General features: G+C 38.2%; 1 protein-coding gene across 4 annotated transcripts in view; it reads right to left on the reverse strand.

The window, feature by feature from the left end:
- The window catches only part of LOC128661215 (alanine aminotransferase 2), a 287,087-nt gene that overhangs the window by 46,104 nt on the left and 215,499 nt on the right, over positions 1-25,484 (reverse strand). For all 4 annotated transcript variants that reach the window (XM_053715493.1, XM_053715491.1, XM_053715492.1 and 1 more), the window contains 2 exons: positions 23,685-23,764; positions 22,694-22,830 (listed from right to left, as the gene is read on the reverse strand). In XM_053715493.1, coding sequence (XP_053571468.1) covers positions 22,694-22,830; positions 23,685-23,764 — 217 coding nt within the window. The remainder of the gene's footprint in view (positions 1-22,693; positions 22,831-23,684; positions 23,765-25,484) is intronic.

Raw genomic sequence — 25,484 nt, forward strand, 5'->3', positions numbered from 1 at the left:
AAGAAAGGAACTTTATGGAAGTAAAGTTCCCAAGGGTTCCGGCTTTCTATACACTGCCGAAGATCCATAAGCACCCAAATCGCCCACCGGGCAGACCTATCGTGTCCTCCATAGGATCCCTCTTACAACCGTTAGCAGTATTTCTGGATAGTATACTCCAACCATGTGTCCGCAATATGCCTTCGTTTCTGTTGGACTCGATTAGTCTGATTAAAGAGATCAAATCATTTCCAACAATCAAGCAACCCACCATATTGGCAACATTGGATGTGGTTAGTCTTTATACTTCCATACCACACGAACAGGGGATGATGGCAGTTCGCAAACAATTGAACCGATACCCATACGTGGGACCACCAGTAGAGTTAATCCTGGAATTATTGGATCTTTGCCTCAGCAGAAACTACTTCAAGTTCGAGAAATCGTTCTTTTTGCAACTACAAGGGACGGCGATGGGGTCCAATATGGCCCCATCGTACGCCAATTTATTTATGGCAGAATTTGAAGAACGAGACACGGATCTATTTCTACACCAACACATTAAATATTTCAAACGCTACATAGATGATTTGATCATTCTATGGTCAGGTACGGAGGAAGAATTAGATGATTGGCATAGGATATTAAACACCATTAATCCAAAGCTACAATTTAAGATGACCAAAAGTTCTACATCAGTAGATTTCCTCGACCTGCGAATATCTATGGAAGACGGTGTGTTGGGCACAACCTTGTACAAAAAGGAGACAGATAGGAACTCATTGTTGGAGGCTACTAGCTGTCATCCTCCATCACTTAAGAAGGCTTTACCTATCTCTCAATTTAAGCGGGTTATGCGAAATAACAGCAAACAGAGTAATGCCCAACAACAGCTGATAGAAATGAAAGCACGATTCTTACAGAGGGGCTATCAAGAGAAACAGATTAACCAACACTTTCAGAAATTTACCTCCATGGATCAGGATACAGCTTTAAGAACTGTGCCAAAAGGGGATAAAGAGAGAAGGATGATACTTACGACCACTTACACCTCTGACAAGCAGGACCTACAAAAATTGGTAAAAAAGAACTGGAATATCGTGGAAAGTGATAAAAATCTGCCATTTAGGGGTTCTAGATACCCACAAGTAGGCTTCAGAAGATCACGTTCTCTACGGGACATTCTGGTGAAGGTTGACCCTGTACTGTGCTACGAAAAATCTAACTGGCTACAGACTAAAAAACCTGGATGTTATAAGTGTGCGGGATGCACTACATGTAGTGGTTTGTCTAACGCAAAATTCTTTGTTCATCCAACCACCAATCGCAGATACACGATCCGACATAGAGTAACCTGCACGACGACACATATAGTATATTTATTACACTGTCCGTGTGGGTTATTCTATGTCGGGAAGACTATCGACGACTTGCGCACCCGTATGGCCAATCATCGTGCAGCCATTCGACTGGCTATAAAAAACAAGGGGTCAGACCAACCCGTGGCACGACATTTTGCGCTGACTGGCCATACGGTTGCTGACCTGAGATATGTGATCATAGATCACATTCCACCCCCAATTAGAGGGGGTGATAGAGATAGACTCCTGTTGCAGTGCGAGTCCAGGTGGATCTTCAATCTGGGCACTTTGGTGCCCGGAGGGTTGAATACCAACCTGGACTGGCACTGTTATTTGTGATACCATAAGTCTAGGGAGTATTATCCTGAAGTTAGCAATAATTTGTATTATGATAGCCAGTATAGCCACACGTGGTGGTAGGTTTGATACAAAATCATGTCTACACCAATTCCCAGTTTTTGAAATAGTTAGGTAAATTTGACACAGTAATCTACACGCATCGTAGGGATGTTAAGTGTTGTAACTATCTAGCTCCTATAATGGATATTGTTAGAATGTTAAGTGCATTGAGAATATTGTAACAATTGAACAGCACTGTATTGTAACCATTTGTATTCACATTTTTTGTTTTTAGTGTACACCGCGGCCGGTTGCCATGCCGACGCTCTGACATGCGCAGTCTTGCGCACAGGACGCCGGGTGACTTCCGGTATCGCGGTGATAGTCGGTGGAGGGTTTAAAAGAATTGAGGTATGTACACTGTTGTAAAGTCTGAGGACGAGGTTAAAATCCTCGAAACGTCACTTTGTTAAAATAAAGCTGTGAATGCTTTAAAGTATAAGTCCTGGTGAGTGCTCTCTTTTTTGGATATATATATATATATATATATATATATATATATATATATATATATATGCTATTGATTTGTAAAACCTTATAAATTGTGCTTACAAAATTATAGTTTTAAATGATTTTAAAAACATTTATTTACACGCAAATCTTTGTAATGTAGGACTTAGTTGGATACACACTAATAATATATATATATATTTTTTTTAAATATGTAAGTCCATTACTTCTGGAGGGATGCATGCTTTATATAAGGTGTATACAAGCCCATCACTGCCAGTGGCTGCACGCTTTATACAAGCCCATCACTGCCAGGGGGGCTGCACGCTTTATACAAGCCCATCACTGCCAGGGGGGCTGCACGCTTTATACAAGCCCATCACTGCCAGGGGGGCATGCACGCTTTATACAAGCCCATCACTGCCAGGGGGGCTGCACGCTTTATACAAGCCCATCACTGCCAGGGGGGCTGCACGCTTTATACAAGCCCATCACTGCCAGGGGGGCTGCACGCTTTATACAAGCCCATCACTGCCAGGGGGGCTGCACGCTTTATACAAGCTGTATACAAGTCTATTACTGCCAGGGGCTGCACGCTTTATACAAGCCCATCACTGCCAGTGGCTGCACGCTTTATACAAGCCCATCACTGCCAGGGGGGCTGCACGCTTTATACAAGCCCATCACTGCCAGGGGGGCTGCACGCTTTATACAAGCCCATCACTGCCAGGGGGGCTGCACGCTTTATACAAGCTGTATACAAGTCTATTACTGCCAGGGGCTGCACGCTTTATACAAGCTGTATACAAGTCTATCACTGCCAGGGGCTGCACGCTTTATACAAGCTGTATACAAATCTATTACTGCCAGGGGCTGCACGCATTATACAAGCTGTATACAAGTCTATTACTGCCAGGGGCTGCACACTTTATACAAGCTGTATACAAGTCCATCACTAGCCATGGCTATTTCAGTAAACATGGTGTCATTTCTGTTTATCTTGACTCACCCTAGTAGCACTTATCAATGAGGTTTTGCCAAGTAGCAGAATACAATAACTGGCAGAATGAAACACATAACTCATGCAGAAAACAAGTAATCTTTATGCAGAAGCCAGCACAGAATGGAAATATCTTCTCCCAAATGCGGCCTCATTAGAGAAGCCATGTGATATCTCCCTACTGCTGCCATGCACCGGCCGTCAGAGAACCTAAAGTGATATCCCCCTACTGCTGCCATGATCTAGCCCTCAGAGAACCCAATGTGATATCTCCCTACTGCTGCCATGCACCGGCCGTCAGAGAACCTAAAGTGATATCCCCCTACTGCTGCCATGATCTAGCCCTCAGAGAACCCAATGCGATATCTCCCTACTGCTGCCATGTACCGGCCCTCAGAGAACCCATGTGATATCTCCCTACTACTGCCATGTATCGGCCCTCAGAGAACCCAATGTGATATCTCCCTACTGCTGCCATGCACCGGCCCTCAGAGAACCCATGTGTTATCTCCCTACTGCTGCCGTTCACCAGCACTCAGAGAACCCAACGTGATATTGCCCTACTGCTCCCATGATCTAGCCCTCGGAGAACCCAATGCGATATCTCCCTAATGCTGTCGTGCACCGGCCTTCAGAGAACCTAAAGTGATATCTCCCTACTGCTGCCATGTGCAAGCCCTCAGAGAACCCAACGTGATATCCCCCTACTGCTGCCATGATCCGGCCTTCAGATAACCCAACATGATATCTTCCTACTGCTGCTGTGCGCCGGCCCTCAGAGAACCCAACATGATATCTCCCTACTGCTGCCATGTACCGGCCCTCAGAGAACCCAATGTGATATCTCCCTACTGCTGACATGATCCGGCCTTCAGAGAACCCAACATGATATCTCCCTACTGCTGCCATGCACCAGCCCTCAGAGAACCAAACCTGATATCTCCCTACTGCTGCCATGATCCGGCCTTCAGAGAACCCAAAGAGATATCTCCCTACTGCTTCCGTGCACCGGCCCTTAGAGAACCCACAGTGATATCTCCCTATTCTGAGGGCTGGTGCACGGCAGCAGAACCCAACGTCATATCTCCCTACTGCTGCCGTGCACCGGCCCTCAGAGAACCCAATGTGATATCTCCCTACTGCTGCCATGAACCGTCCCTCAGAAGAGGCAGCTGCCCTTATGGAAAATGCTTTAATCCGAGTGGCACTGGAGCCTCTTTACTCGATATGCTAAGACAATTCACCCAGAAAAAAATGCTAGTTTTTGACAACACACAATGTCTGCATGGAATCAGTCTTTTCCAATTACTTCTTTTATTAAATTTGATTTGTCCTCTTGGTATTCTTTGTTGAAAAGCATGGCTAGGTAGGCTCAGGAGCGGAGACCTAGCTGCTGATTGGTGACTGCACATACATGCCTCTTGTTATTGGCTAACTCCCATAAGTGCATTGCTGTTCCTTCAATAAAGGATAACAAGAGATTAAAGCAAAATTGATACATTGTTTAAAATGTTTTTTCTGAATCATGATCAATAAGGCCTTCAGAGACAGTAGTAACACGGTTTGTATAGCTCAGGCCGCTCTCCGCTGCTTTGGGAAGCGAAGAAACCTTCATATAGGTCATTGCACAAGCTCTACTGGAACTGGAGAAGTGGCAAGAAGATTTGTAAAAAAAAACTTACACAGTTCTATAACTTGCTCTTTCCTACTCACTCCCTAAACCAAAATATCTAAGATGAAAGCTGCCCACCTACTGGTACTGGGCAGATGTACTCACAATGACTGCATGAATAAGGTCTCAGACTGGCCTCTACCATCTCAAATCACTTTCATCTGGAACATCTAATTCAAGGTAATGTGTTTCTGGAGTTAGACTTGTGTAGCCAGAATGAAATGAGTATAATGATATGGAAAAAACACTTTTCCTTTCCGACCAAATGGTATTATGAAATTGATGTTCTATCTAAACTGCATGTCAGCTTTGAAAAGGCAATATGGCATCTGCTACCTATGTCTAAAAACATCCTTATGAAAAATAGCAAAAGGTAGTCCCATAGCATTTACCAATCCCTTTATTTCTTCAACATGGGGATCTAGAGACAAAACACGTGTTTTGCTTCTGGATCCCCATGTTGAAGAAAAAGAGAGTGAAAAGAGAAAGAGAGCCAAAGAAAGCGCGAGAGCGTGCCAGAGTGAGCAAAAGAGAGAGAGAGCGAAAGAGAGAGCGCGAGAGCGAAAGAGAAAAAGAGCAAAAGAGAAAGAGCACGAATGAGAAAGAGCGCGAATGAGAAAGAGCGCAAAAGAGAAAGAGAGCGCGAAAGAGAAAGAGAGCGCGAAAGAGAAAGAGAGCGCGAAAGAGAAAGAGAGCGCGAAAGAGAAAGAGAGCGCGAAAGAGAAAGAGAGCGCGAAAGAGAAAGAGAGCGCAAAAGAGAAAGAGCGCGCAAAAGAGAAAGAGCGCGAAAGAAAGAGAGCGCAAAAAAGAGAGCGCAAAAAAGAGAAAGAGCGCAAAACAGAGAAAGAGAGTGAGAAAGAGAGCGCAAAAAAGAGAAAGAGATTGCCAAAAAGAGAAAGAGAGTGCAAAAAAGAGAAAGAGAGTGCAAAAAAGAGAAAGAGAGTGCAAAAGAGAGCGCAAAAGAGAAAGAGCGCAAAAGAGAAAGAGAGCGCAAAAGAGAAAGAGAGACTGAGCAACAGAGATACAGAAACAGAGAGAAAGAGCAACCGAGAGACAGACATTTGTTTGTAAACCTGATTACAAAATACATTAGAATCCTATTTTGTTTGGTGGAATTTTCTTCATATAATATTTTTCGATAGGGCAACTTAATAAAATGCATTTACTTGTCCCTGACAGTTTCACATATCACACATATTTACCAGATATATTCCCCAAGTACAGTAGCATATTCTGAAAGTGACATTACATGAGATTATAGCTGCTTTCTATAGAATGCCATTTAAGTTGTATAAATAAAAAGAGAGAAGCGCTCAACCTGGAAACGAACAATAGCATAATAGCTTGTTCTATGGCTAGTTACCACCCTAGAAGCAGCCTCTTTTTGCTCAACATGTGCCTTTCACAGAGAAAAACTTTCCTGAAGCATATCAGTCTGATCCTGACTTCACAGTACAGTCCAGCCCCGAAATACTAGGCAATTCTTCTCTGAACGAGAGAAACAGCAAAACCCCAGACGTACGTTTCGGCCTATTGTGGGCCTCGTCAGCGAGGTGCAGCCATATCCCTCTAGGCACACTGAGCAACGGGTCCACGTCTGGATTCCCGCATCACACTTAGGGAGACTTCCCAAAATGTCATAATTTGCATAAATAAAAAGAGAGAAGCGCTCAACCTGGAAACGAACAATAGCATAATAGCTTGTTCTATGGCTAGTTACCACCCTAGAAGCAGCCTCTTTTTGTTCGTTCCTGGTAAAGCGCTTCTCTCTTTGTATGCAAATTATGCCATTTAAGTTGTGTCTGTAGTAATTCTCTATTAAAGTCTATAGGAATTATATTTTTTCATTCACCATAGAAAATAGCTATAATCACACGTAATTTCACTATCAGAATTGGCTACAGTACTTGTGTATGTACCAAATATCTATGTGTTTTGTCTCTGTTCCACATTTAATATCCCCTATTACAGTCTATGGGCATTGTGTATAGTTATTCGCCCTATTACAGTCTATGGGCATTGTGTATAGTTATTCGCTCTTTTACAGTCTATGGGCATTGTGTATAGTTATTCGCTCTATTACAGTCTATAGGCATTGTGTATAGTTATTCGCCCTATTACAGTCTATGGGCACTGTGTATAGTTATTCGCCCTATTACAGTCTATGGGCACTGTGTATAGTTATTCGCCCTATTACAGTCTATAGACATTGTGTATAGTTATTCGCCCTATTACAGTCTATAGGTATTGTGTATAGTTATTCGCCCTATTACAGTCTATGGGCACTGTGTATAGTTATTCACCCTATTACAGTCTATAGGCATTGTGTATAGTTATTCACCTTATTACAGTCTATAGGCATTGTGTATAGTTATTCACCCTATTACAGTCTATAGGCATTGTGTATAGTTATTCGCCCTATTACAGTCTATGGGCATTGTGTATAGTTATTCACCCTATTACAGTCTATAGGCATTGTGTATAGTTATTCGCCCTATTACAGTCTATAGGCATTGTGTATAGTTATTCGCCCTATTACAGTCTATAGGCATTGTGTATAGTTATTCACCCTATTACAGTCTATAGGCATTGTGTATAGTTATTCGCCCTATTACAGTCTATAGGCATTGTGTATAGTTATTCACCCTATTACAGTCTATAGACATTGTGTATAGTTATTCGCCCTATTACAGTCTATAGGCATTGTGTATAGTTATTCGCTCTATTACAGTCTATAGGCATTGTGTATAGTTATTCGCTCTATTACAGTCTATAGGCATTGTGTATAGTTATTCACTCTATTACAGTCTATAGGCATTGTGTATAGTTATTCACCCTATTACAGTCTATAGGTATTGTGTATAGTTATTCACCCTATTACAGTCTATAGGCATTGTGTATAGTTATTCGCTCTATTACAGTCTATAGGCACTGTGTATAGTTATTCGCTCTATTACAGTCTATAGGCATTGTGTATAGTTATTCGCCCTATTACAGTCTATAGACATTGTGTATAGTTATTCACCCTATTACAGTCTATAGGTATTGTGTATAGTTATTCGCCCTATTACAGTCTATAGACATTGTGTATAGTTATTCGCCCTATTACAGTCTATAGGCATTGTGTATAGTTATTCACCCTATTACAGTCTATAGGCATTGTGTATAGTTATTCGCCCTATTACAGTCTATAGGCATTGTGTATAGTTATTCGCCCTATTACAGTCTATGGGCATTGTGTATAGTTATTCACCCTATTACAGTCTATAGGCATTGTGTATAGTTATTCGCCCTATTACAGTCTATAGGCATTGTGTATAGTTATTCACCCTATTACAGTCTATAGGCATTGTGTATAGTTATTCACCCTATTACAGTCTATAGACATTGTGTATAGTTATTCACCCTATTACAGTCTATAGGCATTGTGTATAGTTATTCACCCTATTACAGTCTATAGGCATTGTGTATAGTTATTCACCCTATTACAGTCTATGGGCATTGTGTATAGTTATTCGCTCTATTACATCTATAGGCATTGTGTATAGTTATTCGCCCTATTACAGTCTATAGGCATTGTGTATAGTTATTCGCCCTATTACAGTCTATAGGCATTGTGTATAGTTATTCACCCTATTACAGTCTATAGGCATTGTGCATAGTTATTCGCTCTATTACATCTATAGGCATTGTGTATAGTTATTCACCCTATTACAGTCTATAGGCATTGTGTATAGTTATTCGCTCTATTACATCTATAGGCATTGTGTATAGTTATTCGCCCTATTACAGTCTATAGGCATTGTGTATAGTTATTCGCCCTATTACAGTCTATAGGCATTGTGTATAGTTATTCACTCTATTACAGTCTATAGGCACTGTGTATAGTTATTCGCCCTATTACATCTATAGGCATTGTGTATAGTTATTCACCCTATTACAGTCTATAGGCATTGTGTATAGTTATTCGCCCTATTACAGTCTATAGGCATTGTGTATAGTTATTCACCCTATTACAGTCTATAGGCATTGTGTATAGTTATTCACCCTATTACAGTCTATAGGCATTGTGTATAGTTATTCCCCCTATTACAGTCTATAGGCATTGTGTATAGTTATTCACCCTATTACAGTCTATAGGCATTGTGTATAGTTATTCACCCTATTACAGTCTATAGGCATTGTGTATAGTTATTCACCCTATTACAGTCTATAGGCATTGTGTATAGTTATTCGCTCTATTACATCTATAGGCATTGTGTATAGTTATTCACCCTATTACAGTCTATGGGCATTGTGTATAGTTATTCCCCCTATTACAGTCTATAGGTATTGTGTATAGTTATTCACCCTATTACAGTCTATGGGCACTGTGTATAGTTATTCACCCTATTACAGTCTATAGGCATTGTGTATAGTTATTCACCCTATTACAGTCTATGGGCATTGTGTATAGTTATTCGCTCTATTACATCTATAGGCATTGTGTATAGTTATTCGCCCTATTACAGTCTATAGGCATTGTGTATAGTTATTCGCCCTATTACAGTCTATAGGCATTGTGTATAGTTATTCACCCTATTACAGTCTATAGGCATTGTGCATAGTTATTCGCTCTATTACATCTATAGGCATTGTGTATAGTTATTCACCCTATTACAGTCTATAGGCATTGTGTATAGTTATTCGCTCTATTACATCTATAGGCATTGTGTATAGTTATTCGCCCTATTACAGTCTATAGGCATTGTGTATAGTTATTCGCCCTATTACAGTCTATAGGCATTGTGTATAGTTATTCACTCTATTACAGTCTATAGGCACTGTGTATAGTTATTCGCCCTATTACATCTATAGGCATTGTGTATAGTTATTCACCCTATTACAGTCTATAGGCATTGTGTATAGTTATTCGCCCTATTACAGTCTATAGGCATTGTGTATAGTTATTCACCCTATTACAGTCTATAGGCATTGTGTATAGTTATTCCCCCTATTACAGTCTATAGGCATTGTGTATAGTTATTCCCCCTATTACAGTCTATAGGCATTGTGTATAGTTATTCACCCTATTACAGTCTATAGGCATTGTGTATAGTTATTCACCCTATTACAGTCTATAGGCATTGTGTATAGTTATTCACCCTATTACAGTCTATAGGCATTGTGTATAGTTATTCGCTCTATTACATCTATAGGCATTGTGTATAGTTATTCACCCTATTACAGTCTATGGGCATTGTGTATAGTTATTCCCCCTATTACAGTCTATAGGTATTGTGTATAGTTATTCACCCTATTACAGTCTATGGGCACTGTGTATAGTTATTCACCCTATTACAGTCTATAGGCATTGTGTATAGTTATTCACCCTATTACAGTCTATAGGCATTGTGTATAGTTATTCGCTCTATTACAGTCTATAGGCATTGTGTATAGTTATTCGCCCTATTACAGTCTATGGGCATTGTGTATAGTTATTCACCCTATTACAGTCTATAGGCATTGTGTATAGTTATTCGCCCTATTACAGTCTATGGGCATTGTGTATAGTTATTCACCCTATTACAGTCTATAGGCATTGTGTATAGTTATTCACCCTATTACAGTCTATAGGCATTGTGTATAGTTATTCACCCTATTACAGTCTATAGGCATTGTGTATAGTTATTCGCTCTATTACATCTATAGGCATTGTGTATAGTTATTCCCCCTATTACAGTCTATGGGCATTGTGTATAGTTATTCCCCCTATTACAGTCTATAGGTATTGTGTATAGTTATTCACCCTATTACAGTCTATAGGTATTGTGTATAGTTATTCACCCTATTACAGTCTATAGGTATTGTGTATAGTTATTCACCCTATTACAGTCTATGGGCATTGTGTATAGTTATTCGCTCTATTACAGTCTATAGGCATTGTGTATAGTTATTCACCCTATTACAGTCTATAGGCATTGTGTATAGTTATTCGCCCTATTACAGTCTATAGGCATTGTGTATAGTTATTCACCCTATTACAGTCTATAGGCATTGTGTATAGTTATTCACCCTATTACAGTCTATAGGCATTGTGTATAGTTATTCGCTCTATTACAGTCTATAGGCATTGTGTATAGTTATTCGCCCTATTACAGTCTATGGGCATTGTGTATAGTTATTCACCCTATTACAGTCTATAGGCATTGTGTATAGTTATTCACCCTATTACAGTCTATGGGCATTGTGTATAGTTATTCACCCTATTACAGTCTATAGGCATTGTGTATAGTTATTCACCCTATTACAGTCTATAGGCATTGTGTATAGTTATTCGCCCTATTACAGTCTATGGGCATTGTGTATAGTTATTCACCCTATTACAGTCTATAGGCATTGTGTATAGTTATTCGCTCTATTACAGTCTATAGGCATTGTGTATAGTTATTCACCCTATTACAGTCTATAGGCATTGTGTATAGTTATTCGCTCTATTACAGTCTATAGGCATTGTGTATAGTTATTAACCCTATTACAGTCTATAGGCATTGTGTATAGTTATTCGCCCTATTACAGTCTATAGGCATTGTGTATAGTTATTCGCCCTATTACAGTCTATGGGCATTGTGTATAGTTATTCACCCTATTACAGTCTATAGGCATTGTGTATAGTTATTCGCTCTATTACAGTCTATAGGCATTGTGTATAGTTATTCACCCTATTACAGTCTATAGGCATTGTGTATAGTTATTCGCTCTATTACAGTCTATAGGCATTGTGTATAGTTATTAACCCTATTACAGTCTATAGGCATTGTGTATAGTTATTCGCCCTATTACAGTCTATAGGCATTGTGTATAGTTATTCACCCTATTACAGTCTATGGGCACTGTGTATAGTTATTCGCCCTATTACAGTCTATAGGCATTGTGTATAGTTATTCGCCCTATTACAGTCTATAGGCACTGTGTATAGTTATTCGCCCTATTACAGTCTATAGGCATTGTGTATAGTTATTCACCCTATTACAGTCTATAGGCATTGTGTATAGTTATTCGCCCTATTACAGTCTATGGGCATTGTGTATAGTTATTCGCCCTATTACAGTCTATAGGCATTGTGTATAGTTATTCGCCCTATTACAGTCTATAGGCATTGTGTATAGTTATTCGCCCTATTACAGTCTATAGGCATTGTGTATAGTTATTCGCCCTATTACAGTCTATAGGTATTGTGTATAGTTATTCGCCCTATTACAGTCTATAGGTATTGTGTATAGTTATTCGCCCTATTACAGTCTATGGGCATTGTGTATAGTTATTCGCCCTATTACAGTCTATGGGCATTGTGTATAGTTATTCACCCTATTACATTCTATGGGCATTGTGTATAGTTATTCGCCCTATTACAGTCTATAGGCATTGTGTATAGTTATTCGCCCTATTACAGTCTATAGGCATTGTGTATAGTTATTCACCCTATTACAGTCTATAGACATTGTGTATAGTTATTCACCCTATTACATCTATAGGCATTGTGTATAGTTATTCACCCTATTACAGTCTATAGGTATTGTGTATAGTTATTCGCCCTATTACAGTCTATGGGCATTGTGTATAGTTATTCGCCCTATTACAGTCTATGGGCATTGTGTATAGTTATTCGCCCTATTACAGTCTATGGGCATTGTGTATAGTTATTCACCCTATTACATTCTATGGGCATTGTGTATAGTTATTCGCCCTATTACAGTCTATAGGCATTGTGTATAGTTATTCGCCCTATTACAGTCTATAGGCATTGTGTATAGTTATTCACCGTATTACAGTCTATAGACATTGTGTATAGTTATTCGCTCTATTACAGTCTATAGGCATTGTGTATAGTTATTCGCCCTATTACAGTCTATAGGCACTGTGTATAGTTATTCACCCTATTACAGTCTATAGACATTGTGTATAGTTATTCGCCCTATTACAGTCTATGGGCATTGTGTATAGTTATTCACCCTATTACAGTCTATAGGCATTGTGTATAGTTATTCACCCTATTACAGTCTATAGGCATTGTGTATAGTTATTCGCCCTATTACAGTCTATAGGCATTGTGTATAGTTATTCGCCCTATTACAGTCTATAGGCATTGTGTATAGTTATTCGCTCTATTACAGTCTATGGGCATTGTGTATAGTTATTCGCCCTATTACAGTCTATGGGCATTGTGTATAGTTATTCGCCCTATTACAGTCTATAGGCATTGTGTATAGTTATTCGCCCTATTACAGTCTATAGGCATTGTGTATAGTTATTCGCTCTATTACAGTCTATAGGCATTGTGTATAGTTATTCGCCCTATTACAGTCTATGGGCATTGTGTATAGTTATTCGCTCTTTTACAGTCTATGGGCATTGTGTATAGTTATTCGCCCTATTACAGTCTATAGGCATTGTGTATAGTTATTCGCCCTATTACAGTCTATAGGCATTGTGTATAGTTATTCGCCCTATTACAGTCTATAGGCATTGTGTATAGTTATTCACCCTATTACAGTCTATAGACATTGTGTATAGTTATTCACCCTATTACAGTCTATAGGCATTGTGTATAGTTATTCACCCTATTACAGTCTATAGACATTGTGTATAGTTATTCGCCCTATTACAGTCTATAGGTATTGTGTATAGTTATTCGCCCTATTACAGTCTATGGGCATTGTGTATAGTTATTCACCCTATTACAGTCTATAGACATTGTGTATAGTTATTCACCCTATTACAGTCTATAGACATTGTGTATAGTTATTCGCCCTATTACAGTCTATAGGTATTGTGTATAGTTATTCGCCCTATTACAGTCTATGGGCATTGTGTATAGTTATTCGCTCTATTACAGTCTATAGGCATTGTGTATAGTTATTCGCCCTATTACAGTCTATAGGCATTGTGTATAGTTATTCGCCCTATTACAGTCTATAGGCATTGTGTATAGTTATTCACCCTATTACAGTCTATGGGCACTGTGTATAGTTATTCGCCCTATTACAGTCTATAGGCATTGTGTATAGTTATTCGCCCTATTACAGTCTATGGGCATTGTGTATAGTTATTCACCCTATTACAGTCTATGGGCATTGTGTATAGTTATTCGCTCTATTACAGTCTATAGGCATTGTGTATAGTTATTCACCCTATTACAGTCTATAGGCATTGTGTATAGTTATTCACCCTATTACAGTCTATAGGCATTGTGTATAGTTATTCGCCCTATTACAGTCTATAGGCATTGTGTATAGTTATTCGCTCTATTACAGTCTATAGGCATTGTGTATAGTTATTCACCCTATTACAGTCTATAGACATTGTGTATAGTTATTCGCCCTATTACAGTCTATAGGCATTGTGTATAGTTATTCGCTCTATTACAGTCTATGGGCATTGTGTATAGTTATTCGCCCTATTACAGTCTATAGGCATTGTGTATAGTTATTCGCCCTATTACAGTCTATAGACATTGTGTATAGTTATTCGCCCTATTACAGTCTATAGGCATTGTGTATAGTTATTCACCCTATTACAGTCTATAGGTATTGTGTATAGTTATTCGCCCTATTACAGTCTATAGGCATTGTGTATAGTTATTCACCTTATTACAGTCTATAGGCATTGTGTATAGTTATTCACCCTATTACAGTCTATAGGCATTGTGTATAGTTATTCGCTCTATTACAGTCTATAGGCATTGTGTATAGTTATTCGCTCTATTACAGTCTATAGGCATTGTGTATAGTTATTCACCCTATTACAGTCTATAGGCATTGTGTATAGTTATTCACCCTATTACAGTCTATAAGCATTGTGTATAGTTATTCGCCCTATTACAGTCTATAGGCATTGTGTATAGTTATTCACCCTATTACAGTCTATAGGCATTGTGTATAGTTATTCGCCCTATTACAGTCTATAGGCATTGTGTATAGTTATTCACCCTATTACAGTCTATAGGCATTGTGTATAGTTATTCGCCCTATTACAGTCTATAGGCATTGTGTATAGTTATTCGCCCTATTACAGTCTATAGGCATTGTGTATAGTTATTCGCCCTATTACAGTCTATAGGCATTGTGTATAGTTATTCGCCCTATTACATCTATAGGCATTGTGTATAGTTATTCGCCCTATTACATCTATAGGCATTGTGTATAGTTATTCACCCTATTACAGTCTATAGGCATTGTGTATAGTTATTCACCCTATTACAGTCTATAGGCATTGTGTATAGTTATTCGCCCTATTACAGTCTATGGGCATTGTGTATAGTTATTCACCCTATTACAGTCTATAGGCATTGTGTATAGTTATTCGCCCTATTACATCTATAGGCATTGTGTATAGTTATTCGCCCTATTACAGTCTATAGGCATTGTGTATAGTTATTCGCCCTATTACAGTCTATAGGCACTGTGTATAGTTATTCGCCCTATTACAGTCTATAGGCATTGTGTATAGTTATTCGCCCTATTACAGTCTATAGGCACTGTGTATAGTTATTCGCCCTATTACAGTCTATAGGCATTGTGTATAGTTATTCACCCTATTACAGTCTATAGGCATTGTGTATAGTTATTCACCCTATTACAGTCTATAGGCATTGTGTATAGTTATTCGCCCTATTACAGTCTATAGGCATTGTGTATAGTTATTCACCCTATTACAGTCTATAGGCATTGTGTATAGTTATTCACCCTATTACAGTCTATGGGCATTGTGTATAGTTATTCGCCCTATTACAGTCTATAGGCACTGTGTATAGTTATTCGCCCTATTACAGTCTATAGGCATTGTGTATAGTTATTCACCCTATTACAGTCTATAGGCATTGTGTATAGTTATTCGCCCTATTACAGTCTATGGGCATTGTGTATAGTTATTCGCCCTATTACAGTCTATAGGCATTGTGTATAGTTATTCCCCCTATTACAGTCTATGGGCATTGTGTATAGTTATTCGCCCTATTACAGTCTATAGGCATTGTGTATAGTTATTCGCCCTATTACAGTCTATAGGCATTGTGTATAGTTATTCGCCCTATTACAGTCTATAGGTATTGTGTATAGTTATTCGCCCTATTACAGTCTATAGGTATTGTGTATAGTTATTCGCCCTATTACAGTCTATGGGCATTGTGTATAGTTATTCGCCCTATTACAGTCTATGGGCATTGTGTATAGTTATTCACCCTATTACATTCTATGGGCATTGTGTATAGTTATTCGCCCTATTACAGTCTATAGGCATTGTGTATAGTTATTCGCCCTATTACAGTCTATAGGCATTGTGTATAGTTATTCACCCTATTACAGTCTATAGACATTGTGTATAGTTATTCACCCTATTACATCTATAGGCATTGTGTATAGTTATTCACCCTATTACAGTCTATAGGTATTGTGTATAGTTATTCGCCCTATTACAGTCTATGGGCATTGTGTATAGTTATTCGCCCTATTACAGTCTATGGGCATTGTGTATAGTTATTCGCTCTATTACAGTCTATAGGCATTGTGTATAGTTATTCACCCTATTACAGTCTATAGGCATTGTGTATAGTTATTCACCCTATTACAGTCTATAGGCATTGTGTATAGTTATTCACCCTATTACAGTCTATAGGCATTGTGTATAGTTATTCACCCTATTACAGTCTATAGGCATTGTGTATAGTTATTCACCCTATTACAGTCTATAGGCATTGTGTATAGTTATTCACCCTATTACAGTCTATAGGCATTGTGTATAGTTATTCGCCCTATTACAGTCTATAGGCATTGTGTATAGTTATTCACCCTATTACAGTCTATAGACATTGTGTATAGTTATTCACCCTATTACAGTCTATAGGCATTGTGTATAGTTATTCGCCCTATTACAGTCTATAGGCATTGTGTATAGTTATTCACCCTATTACAGTCTATAGGCATTGTGTATAGTTATTCACCCTATTACAGTCTATAGGCATTGTGTATAGTTATTCACCCTATTACAGTCTATAGGCATTGTGTATAGTTATTCGCCCTATTACAGTCTATGGGCATTGTGTATAGTTATTCGCCCTATTACAGTCTATAGGCATTGTGTATAGTTATTCGCCCTATTACAGTCTATAGGCATTGTGTATAGTTATTCGCCCTATTACAGTCTATAGGCATTGTGTATAGTTATTCACCCTATTACAGTCTATAGACATTGTGTATAGTTATTCACCCTATTACAGTCTATGGGCATTGTGTATAGTTATTCGCCCTATTACAGTCTATAGACATTGTGTATAGTTATTCGCTCTATTACAGTCTATAGGCATTGTGTATAGTTATTCGCCCTATTACAGTCTATAGGCATTGTGTATAGTTATTCGCCCTATTACAGTCTATGGGCATTGTGTATAGTTATTCGCCCTATTACAGTCTATAGGCATTGTGTATAGTTATTCGCCCTATTACAGTCTATAGGCATTGTGTATAGTTATTCGCCCTATTACAGTCTATAGGCATTGTGTATAGTTATTCACCCTATTACAGTCTATAGACATTGTGTATAGTTATTCACCCTATTACAGTCTATGGGCATTGTGTATAGTTATTCGCCCTATTACAGTCTATAGGCATTGTGTATAGTTATTCACCCTATTACATCTATAGGCATTGTGTATAGTTATTCGCCCTATTACAGTCTATAGGCATTGTGTATAGTTATTCACCCTATTACAGTCTATAGGCATTGTGTATAGTTATTCACCCTATTACAGTCTATAGGCATTGTGTATAGTTATTCACCCTATTACAGTCTATAGGCATTGTGTATAGTTATTCGCCCTATTACAGTCTATGGGCACTGTGTATAGTTATTCGCCCTATTACAGTCTATGGGCATTGTGTATAGTTATTCACCCTATTACAGTCTATGGGCATTGTGTATAGTTATTCGCTCTATTACAGTCTATGGGCATTGTGTATAGTTATTCGCCCTATTACAGTCTATAGGCATTGTGTATAGTTATTCGCCCTATTACAGTCTATAGGCATTGTGTATAGTTATTCGCCCTATTACAGTCTATAGGCATTGTGTATAGTTATTCGCCCTATTACAGTCTATAGGCATTGTGTATAGTTATTCGCCCTATTACAGTCTATAGGCATTGTGTATAGTTATTCGCCCTATTACAGTCTATAGGCATTGTGTATAGTTATTCACCCTATTACAGTCTATAGGCATTGTGTATAGTTATTCACCCTATTACAGTCTATGGGCATTGTGTATAGTTATTCACCCTATTACAGTCTATGGGCATTGTGTATAGTTATTCACCCTATTACAGTCTATAGGTATTGTGTATAGTTATTCACCCTATTACAGTCTATAGGCATTGTGTATAGTTATTCGCCCTATTACAGTCTATGGGCATTGTGTATAGTTATTCACCCTATTACAGTCTATAGGCATTGTGTATAGTTATTCACCCTATTACAGTCTATAGGCATTGTGTATAGTTATTCACCCTATTACATCTATAGGCATTGTGTATAGTTATTCACCCTATTACAGTCTATAGGTATTGTGTATAGTTATTCGCCCTATTACAGTCTATAGGCATTGTGTATAGTTATTCACCCTATTACAGTCTATAGGTATTGTGTATAGTTATTCACCCTATTACAGTCTATAGGCATTGTGTATAGTTATTCGCCCTATTACAGTCTATAGGCATTGTGTATAGTTATTCACCCTATTACAGTCTATAGACATTGTGTATAGTTATTCGCCCTATTACAGTCTATAGGCATTGTGTATAGTTATTCGCCCTATTACAGTCTATGGGCATTGTGTATAGTTATTCACCCTATTACAGTCTATGGGCATTGTGTATAGTTATTCGCCCTATTACAGTCTATGGGCATTGTGTATAGTTATTCACCCTATTACAGTCTATAGGCATTGTGTATAGTTATTCACCCTATTACAGTCTATGGGCATTGTGTATAGTTATTCGCTCTATTACAGTCTATAGGCATTGTGTATAGTTATTCACCCTATTACAGTCTATGGGCATTGTGTATAGTTATTCACCCTATTACAGTCTATGGGCATTGTGTATAGTTATTCGCCCTATTACAGTCTATAGGCATTGTGTATAGTTATTCGCCCTATTACAGTCTATAGGCATTGTGTATAGTTATTCGCCCTATTACAGTCTATAGGCATTGTGTATAGTTATTCGCCCTATTACAGTCTATAGGCATTGTGTATAGTTATTCGCTCTATTACAGTCTATGGGCATTGTGTATAGTTATTCGCCCTATTACAGTCTATAGGCATTGTGTATAGTTATTCACCCTATTACAGTCTATAGGCATTGTGTATAGTTATTCACCCTATTACAGTCTATAGGCATTGTGTATAGTTATTCACTCTATTACAGTCTATAGGCACTGTGTATAGTTATTCGCCCTATTACAGTCTATGGGCATTGTGTATAGTTATTCGCCCTATTACAGTCTATAGACATTGTGTATAGTTATTCACCCTATTACAGTCTATAGACATTGTGTATAGTTATTCGCCCTATTACAGTCTATAGGCATTGTGTATAGTTATTCGCCCTATTACAGTCTATAGACATTGTGTATAGTTATTCGCCCTATTACAGTCTATAGGCACTGTGTATAGTTATTCACCCTATTACAGTCTATAGGCATTGTGTATAGTTATTCACCCTATTACAGTCTATAGGCATTGTGTATAGTTATTCACCCTATTACAGTCTATAGACATTGTGTATAGTTATTCGCCCTATTACAGTCTATGGGCATTGTGTATAGTTATTCGCTCTATTACAGTCTATAGGCATTGTGTATAGTTATTCGCCCTATTACAATCTATGGGCATTGTGTATAGTTATTCGCTCTATTACAGTCTATGGGCATTGTGTATAGTTATTCACTCTATTACAGTCTATAGGCATTTTGTTTTGTCATTCGTCCTTGTGATAGGAAACACCAATAATACCACAATCTTAATCTCAGAACCTGCTACTAAATTTAGGGAATATTCCATGTTTGCATTTCCCCTTTGTCAGTCAATAGAAAGCAGCTGTAATTCCATGTAATCTCACTTTTAGACTCTACTTCTGTACTTGGGAAAGATAATGTAAATATCTACTCAATATCCACTTCTGTAGGATATGTGCATATTATTTTTCAACAAGGAATAGTAAGAAAACAAAAACATCTGACAATAGAAGTGAATTTAAAAGTGTCTTTAAATGAAATGCTCTATCTAAATCATGAAAGTTTAAAGGGACAGTCAACTCAAATTTGTTATTGTTTAAAAAGATAGATAATCCCTTTATTACCCATTCCCCAGTTTTGCATAACCAACATTTATATTAATACACTTATTACCTCTGTGATTACCTTGTATCTAAGCCTCTGCAGACTGCTCCTTATCTCAGTTATATTAATATACTTATTACCTCTGTGATTACCCTGTATCTAAGCCTCTGCAGACTGCTCCTTATCACAGTTATATTAATATACTTTTTACCTCTGATTACCTTGTATCTAAGCCTCTGCAGACTGCTCCTTATCTCAGTTATATTAATATACTTTTTACCTCTGTGATTACCTTGTATATAAGCCTCTGCAGACTGCTCCTTATCACAGTTATATTAATATACTTATTACCTCTGTGATTACCCTGTATCTAAGCCTCTGCAGACTGCTCCGTATCTCAGTTATATTAATATACTTTTTACCTCTGTGATTACCTTGTATATAAGCCTCTGCAGACTGCTCCTTATCACAGTTATATTAATATACTTTTTACCTCTGATTACCTTGTATCTAAGCCTCTGCAGACTGCTCCTTATCTCAGTTATATTAATATACTTTTTACCTATGTGATTACCCTGTATCTTAGCCTCTGCAGACTGCTCCATATCTCAGTTATATTAATATACTTTTTACCTCTGTGATTACCCTGTATCTAAGCCTCTGCAGACTGCTCCTTATCTCAGTTATATTAATACACTTTTTACCTCTGTGACTACCTTGTATCTGAGCCTCTGCAGACTGCTCCGTATCTCAGTTATATTAATATACTTTTTACCTCTGTGATTACCCTGTATCTAAGCCTCTGCAGACTGCCCATTATCTCAGTTATATTAATAAACTTTTTACCTCTGTGATTACCTTGTATCTAAGCCTCAGCAGACCGCTCCTTATCACAGTTATATTAATATATTTTTTACCTCTGTGATTACCTTGTATCTAAGCCTCTGCAGACTCCCCCCTTATCTCAGTTATATCAATACACTTATTACCTCTGCGATTACCTTGTATCTAAGCATCTTCTGACAGCCCCCTGATCACATGATTTTGTATTATCTATTGACTTGCATTTCAACCCACGGGCATGAGTACAGTATTATCTATATGGCTCACATGAACTAGCAGTCTCCTGTTGTAGAAAGCAAATAAAGCATGTGATAAGGGGCTGTCTATAGTGGCTTAGAAACAGGCAGACATTTAGATGTTTAAATGTTATAAAGTATATTAATCTAACAATGTTGGTTGTGCAAAGCTGGGGAATGGGCAGTAAAGGTGTTATCTAACTTTTTAAACAATAACTTTAGTGTTGACTGTCCCTTTAATTTAAACTTTTCTATCCCTTTAAAGTCTATGGGCATTCCATTTCATAATTCACCCTTGTCACTCCATAGAAAACAGCTATAACACCACATAATCACACTGAGTCTGCTACTGTACTTGGGGAACATATCTAATAAATATCTTTGTAATACGTCTCACAGGTTTTGTGCTATAGCACTTTTCTATGTTTTTTTCAATTTTTTCACTCACCCTTGTCATTCTATAGAAAGCAGCGATAATCCCACGTAATCTCACTTTCAAAATCTGCTACTGTACTTGGGGAACATATCTAATAAATATCTATGTGATATCTCTAACAGGTTTTGTGCTATAGCACTTTTAATGTTACTTCACGTTAAAGGTCTATGGTTATTGTTTGTCATTCACCCTATTCATTCTATAGAAAGCAGCTATAATACCATATAATCTCACTTTCAGTATATGCTACTGTACTTGGGGAACATATCTGGTAAATATCTGTGTGATACGTCTCATAGTTCTGATGCTGTAACACTTGAACTTTACATCCCATAAAAGTCTATAAGCATTCCCTTGTGTCATTCCTTATAGTACACCCCATAAAATCTGTAGAATTACTGTAGTAAAGAGACTCTCTTCTTTATAAACAAGGACTTTAAGAGCTGCATATGTAAATAAGAAGATTCTAATGATTTAATTGGCTACTGTACAAGTAGATGCCATGTACTCATGATATATTACATACAAATCTTACAAAGTGTATGAATCGCTGAGCTCCTCTAGTTATAGTGGCATAGTGTATTAACTGCCCCTGCCCAAGAGGTAGGTACATCACCTAGGTGGGTTTTTTGTCTTTTAAGTGATATTTTTAGAGAAAATATCAATAAAGTGTTAATATTAATAAAGAGTTAATAAAATGCTGCCTTATTGTGATGGCAATTTTGCTTTTTGGTCAGTATTGTGTAGGCTTTTTAATTCGCTAAAATATCAGGTTAACTTATAAAGTGCCAAATTCATCTACTCCATAAAAACCCTACACAACTCAAGGTGCAGGTGGTAGGATTAGTTTATACACATTTTGCACCCTTACCTTGCCTTGCACAGTGGGAGAACCCACTCCCCCCCCAAAAAAAAAAACTACTAACTTGATTGTGAGAAACATACTTACTCGCCCATGAAGCCCTTGGAGGTAGAATGGAAGGAAGCCATCTCCACCACGTCAGAGTATTTGGGTCCCATCTCAAACAGAACCTTCTTAAAAGAGTGGAAGGCACAACCCTTGGCATAGACGTTATCCTGATAAACCTGGGGATGCAGGACACGTTAATACCTTTCTACTGTAAAGGATATTATAATAAAGCGTTTCTGCTCAATTTCAGCAGTTCTTAAACACCATGTGTTTTGCCCCATATATTTTGTCCCGTATTCCTGTCAGTGTGTCCGGCTCAGTGGGCATCCTGTGTCAGAGAAGCATTCATTATGCATGTTAGTCAGAGAGAGTAGCTGGTGTCTTGCCACAGATACAGGGGACAAGATTAACTAAAAGCCCCCTGTAGTGTATTAAGCCACCAATCTTATTTATGTAAAGTGCCCATACCTCTGTTTTTTTTAAGTGAGTTGTCATCACAGGTAAAACTGGGTAAGGTTAGAAAATATTTTTGTTTTACATCTAATTCCTGACTCACAAATACATCTGGTAAACGCAAAGTTAAAATGGTTAAGTGTCAGTTTACATCTCAGGTGCTGAGAGCGATGTCAGGTTCAATATGAATGAAACACGAAGATGAATATGTGGTTGTATGAAAGGTTTCTTTATCATAGTTCGAACAGCTGGCATGAGAGGGCACCATTGACCCCAATGGACTGGCCATAGGGAACAGGGATTTCCTATAAATGATCTATTAGTGGTTAAAAACTCCGTCATATGAGCGAGTAAGCGAATGAAGTGGGGACATTATATCAGCCCTCGCCAGGGACAAACAGGCCACCAAGAGGCAAATCTCAGAGATGTGACATAGTACAGTCTCTGGGTGATAGAATGTGCAGCAACCTCTCACATACATATGCGGCACAGAGGAGGCATCTGCCCAAATGGTGCTAACATATCAGGTGTATATAGGATAGTGCACAACATGATAGACAATATATACAGATCTCACCTCATCAGCCATCAAGAAAAGGTTCTCTTCTGCTGCAAAACGGATCACTTCCTCAATACATTTTCTGCTCTGCACCTGGCCTGTGAGAACACAAAACAAATCGGTGATGAAGCTCTCACACACACACGCACTGCTATACACACACACCCCTATACCTACACGTACCCCTATACACACACACACGTGCACCCCTATACACACCTATATACCCACACAATTGAGTGACAACTCATTATATACTAAATTAACCTTTAACCCCACCCACTCCTTTGAAAATAAACTGACACATCTATTGGACTATGCGGTTGAGAACAACTTTATGGACAAATAATTAGCTACCTACATGCTAGTTCCTGAACCCAGCACCCCTTACTTTCGCACGGTACCCAAAATACATAAACAGTTGATCAATCCTCCGGGACAGCCCATAGTGGCCAGCAATGGGTCACTGTGCGAAAGGTTGGGGAGCTGGTTGGATCATGTATTACAACCGACAATGCTTTCCCTACCTGGTTATATTAGGGATAGTGCTCACCTAATTACACAACTAAGGGATATTACTTGGAACAATACATTTACTTGGGTCACCATAGATGTCGCGGCTCTTTATTCTAATATTCCGCAAACATTGGGACTCCAGGCAATTGACCAGATGTTGCACAGACATTCTAATTATAGTGATCAATTCCTTTCCTTTATTGTACAGGTTACTGAATTTCTGTTACAACATCATTTTTTCATGTTTCAGGGGTACGGCAATGGGGGCTAAATTTGCCCCCGACTATGCTAACATCTACATGGGTTGGCTTGAGCTTAACCGCATCTTTGCAGATAGTTTTCCCTTTGCCAATAATGTCATCTTATATGGGCGTTTCATTGACGATATTATCGTCATTTGGGACACCCAGGATGACAACACGGTTGACAATTTTGTTGACTTTATGAATAAGAATCAATACAATTTATCATTTACGGCCCAGTCAAGTCCTTATAGTATTACATTTTCTTGATTTACTAATTGAAGCTAAGCAGAATAAAATTCTGACTTCTACTTATCGTAAACCTTTGGCACGCAACACTATATTGCGTGCCGATTCTTGTCACATTTTCCATTTAAAAAGAGGTATACCGAAGGCACAATACCTACGTTTACGTAGGAATTATTCAGATGTTATCACATATAGTGTACAAGCACAGGAACTGACTACTAGACTAGTGGAAAGGGGTTACCATAGAGCAACCCTAAAACAATTGTAAACACAGGTTGCACAAATGAACAGACAGGAATTATTCACTCATACTAAGAAGAACTCAAATCTGTCCAACACGCATAGTACGGATTCTCTAAACCAGAATACTCTGTTTATAGCACAGTTTAGTAGACAATACCAACCGATATGCAATATTGTTAAGACAAATGTGACTATTCTAAAGGGTGATGGCTAATTAGCAGAAGAATTAGTGAAGGGAGTAAAATGTATAGCTAGGAAGTCTCCTACATTAGCAGATCTAACTAGAAAAAACTTAGCAGCAAAACCTACAATAAATGCTACTAATTCAAACTGGCTCAGTCTAAAAGCCGGATGCTTTATATGTGGTCACGTTCCCTGTAAGGCGTGCACTTGTATTATAGTCACTGATACTTTTACTTCTAGTATAACGCAACAAACATACCACATTAGGGACAGAATTGATTGTACTTCCCAATTTGTTATTTATTTGGTAAACTGCCTTTATTGTTCCCAGCAATATGTAGGGATCACTACACGCCCCTTAAAAGACAGGATCCGCAAGCACTTG

This window comes from Bombina bombina, chromosome 5, assembly GCF_027579735.1.
Source record: "Bombina bombina isolate aBomBom1 chromosome 5, aBomBom1.pri, whole genome shotgun sequence".
NCBI lineage: Eukaryota > Metazoa > Chordata > Amphibia > Anura > Bombinatoridae > Bombina > Bombina bombina.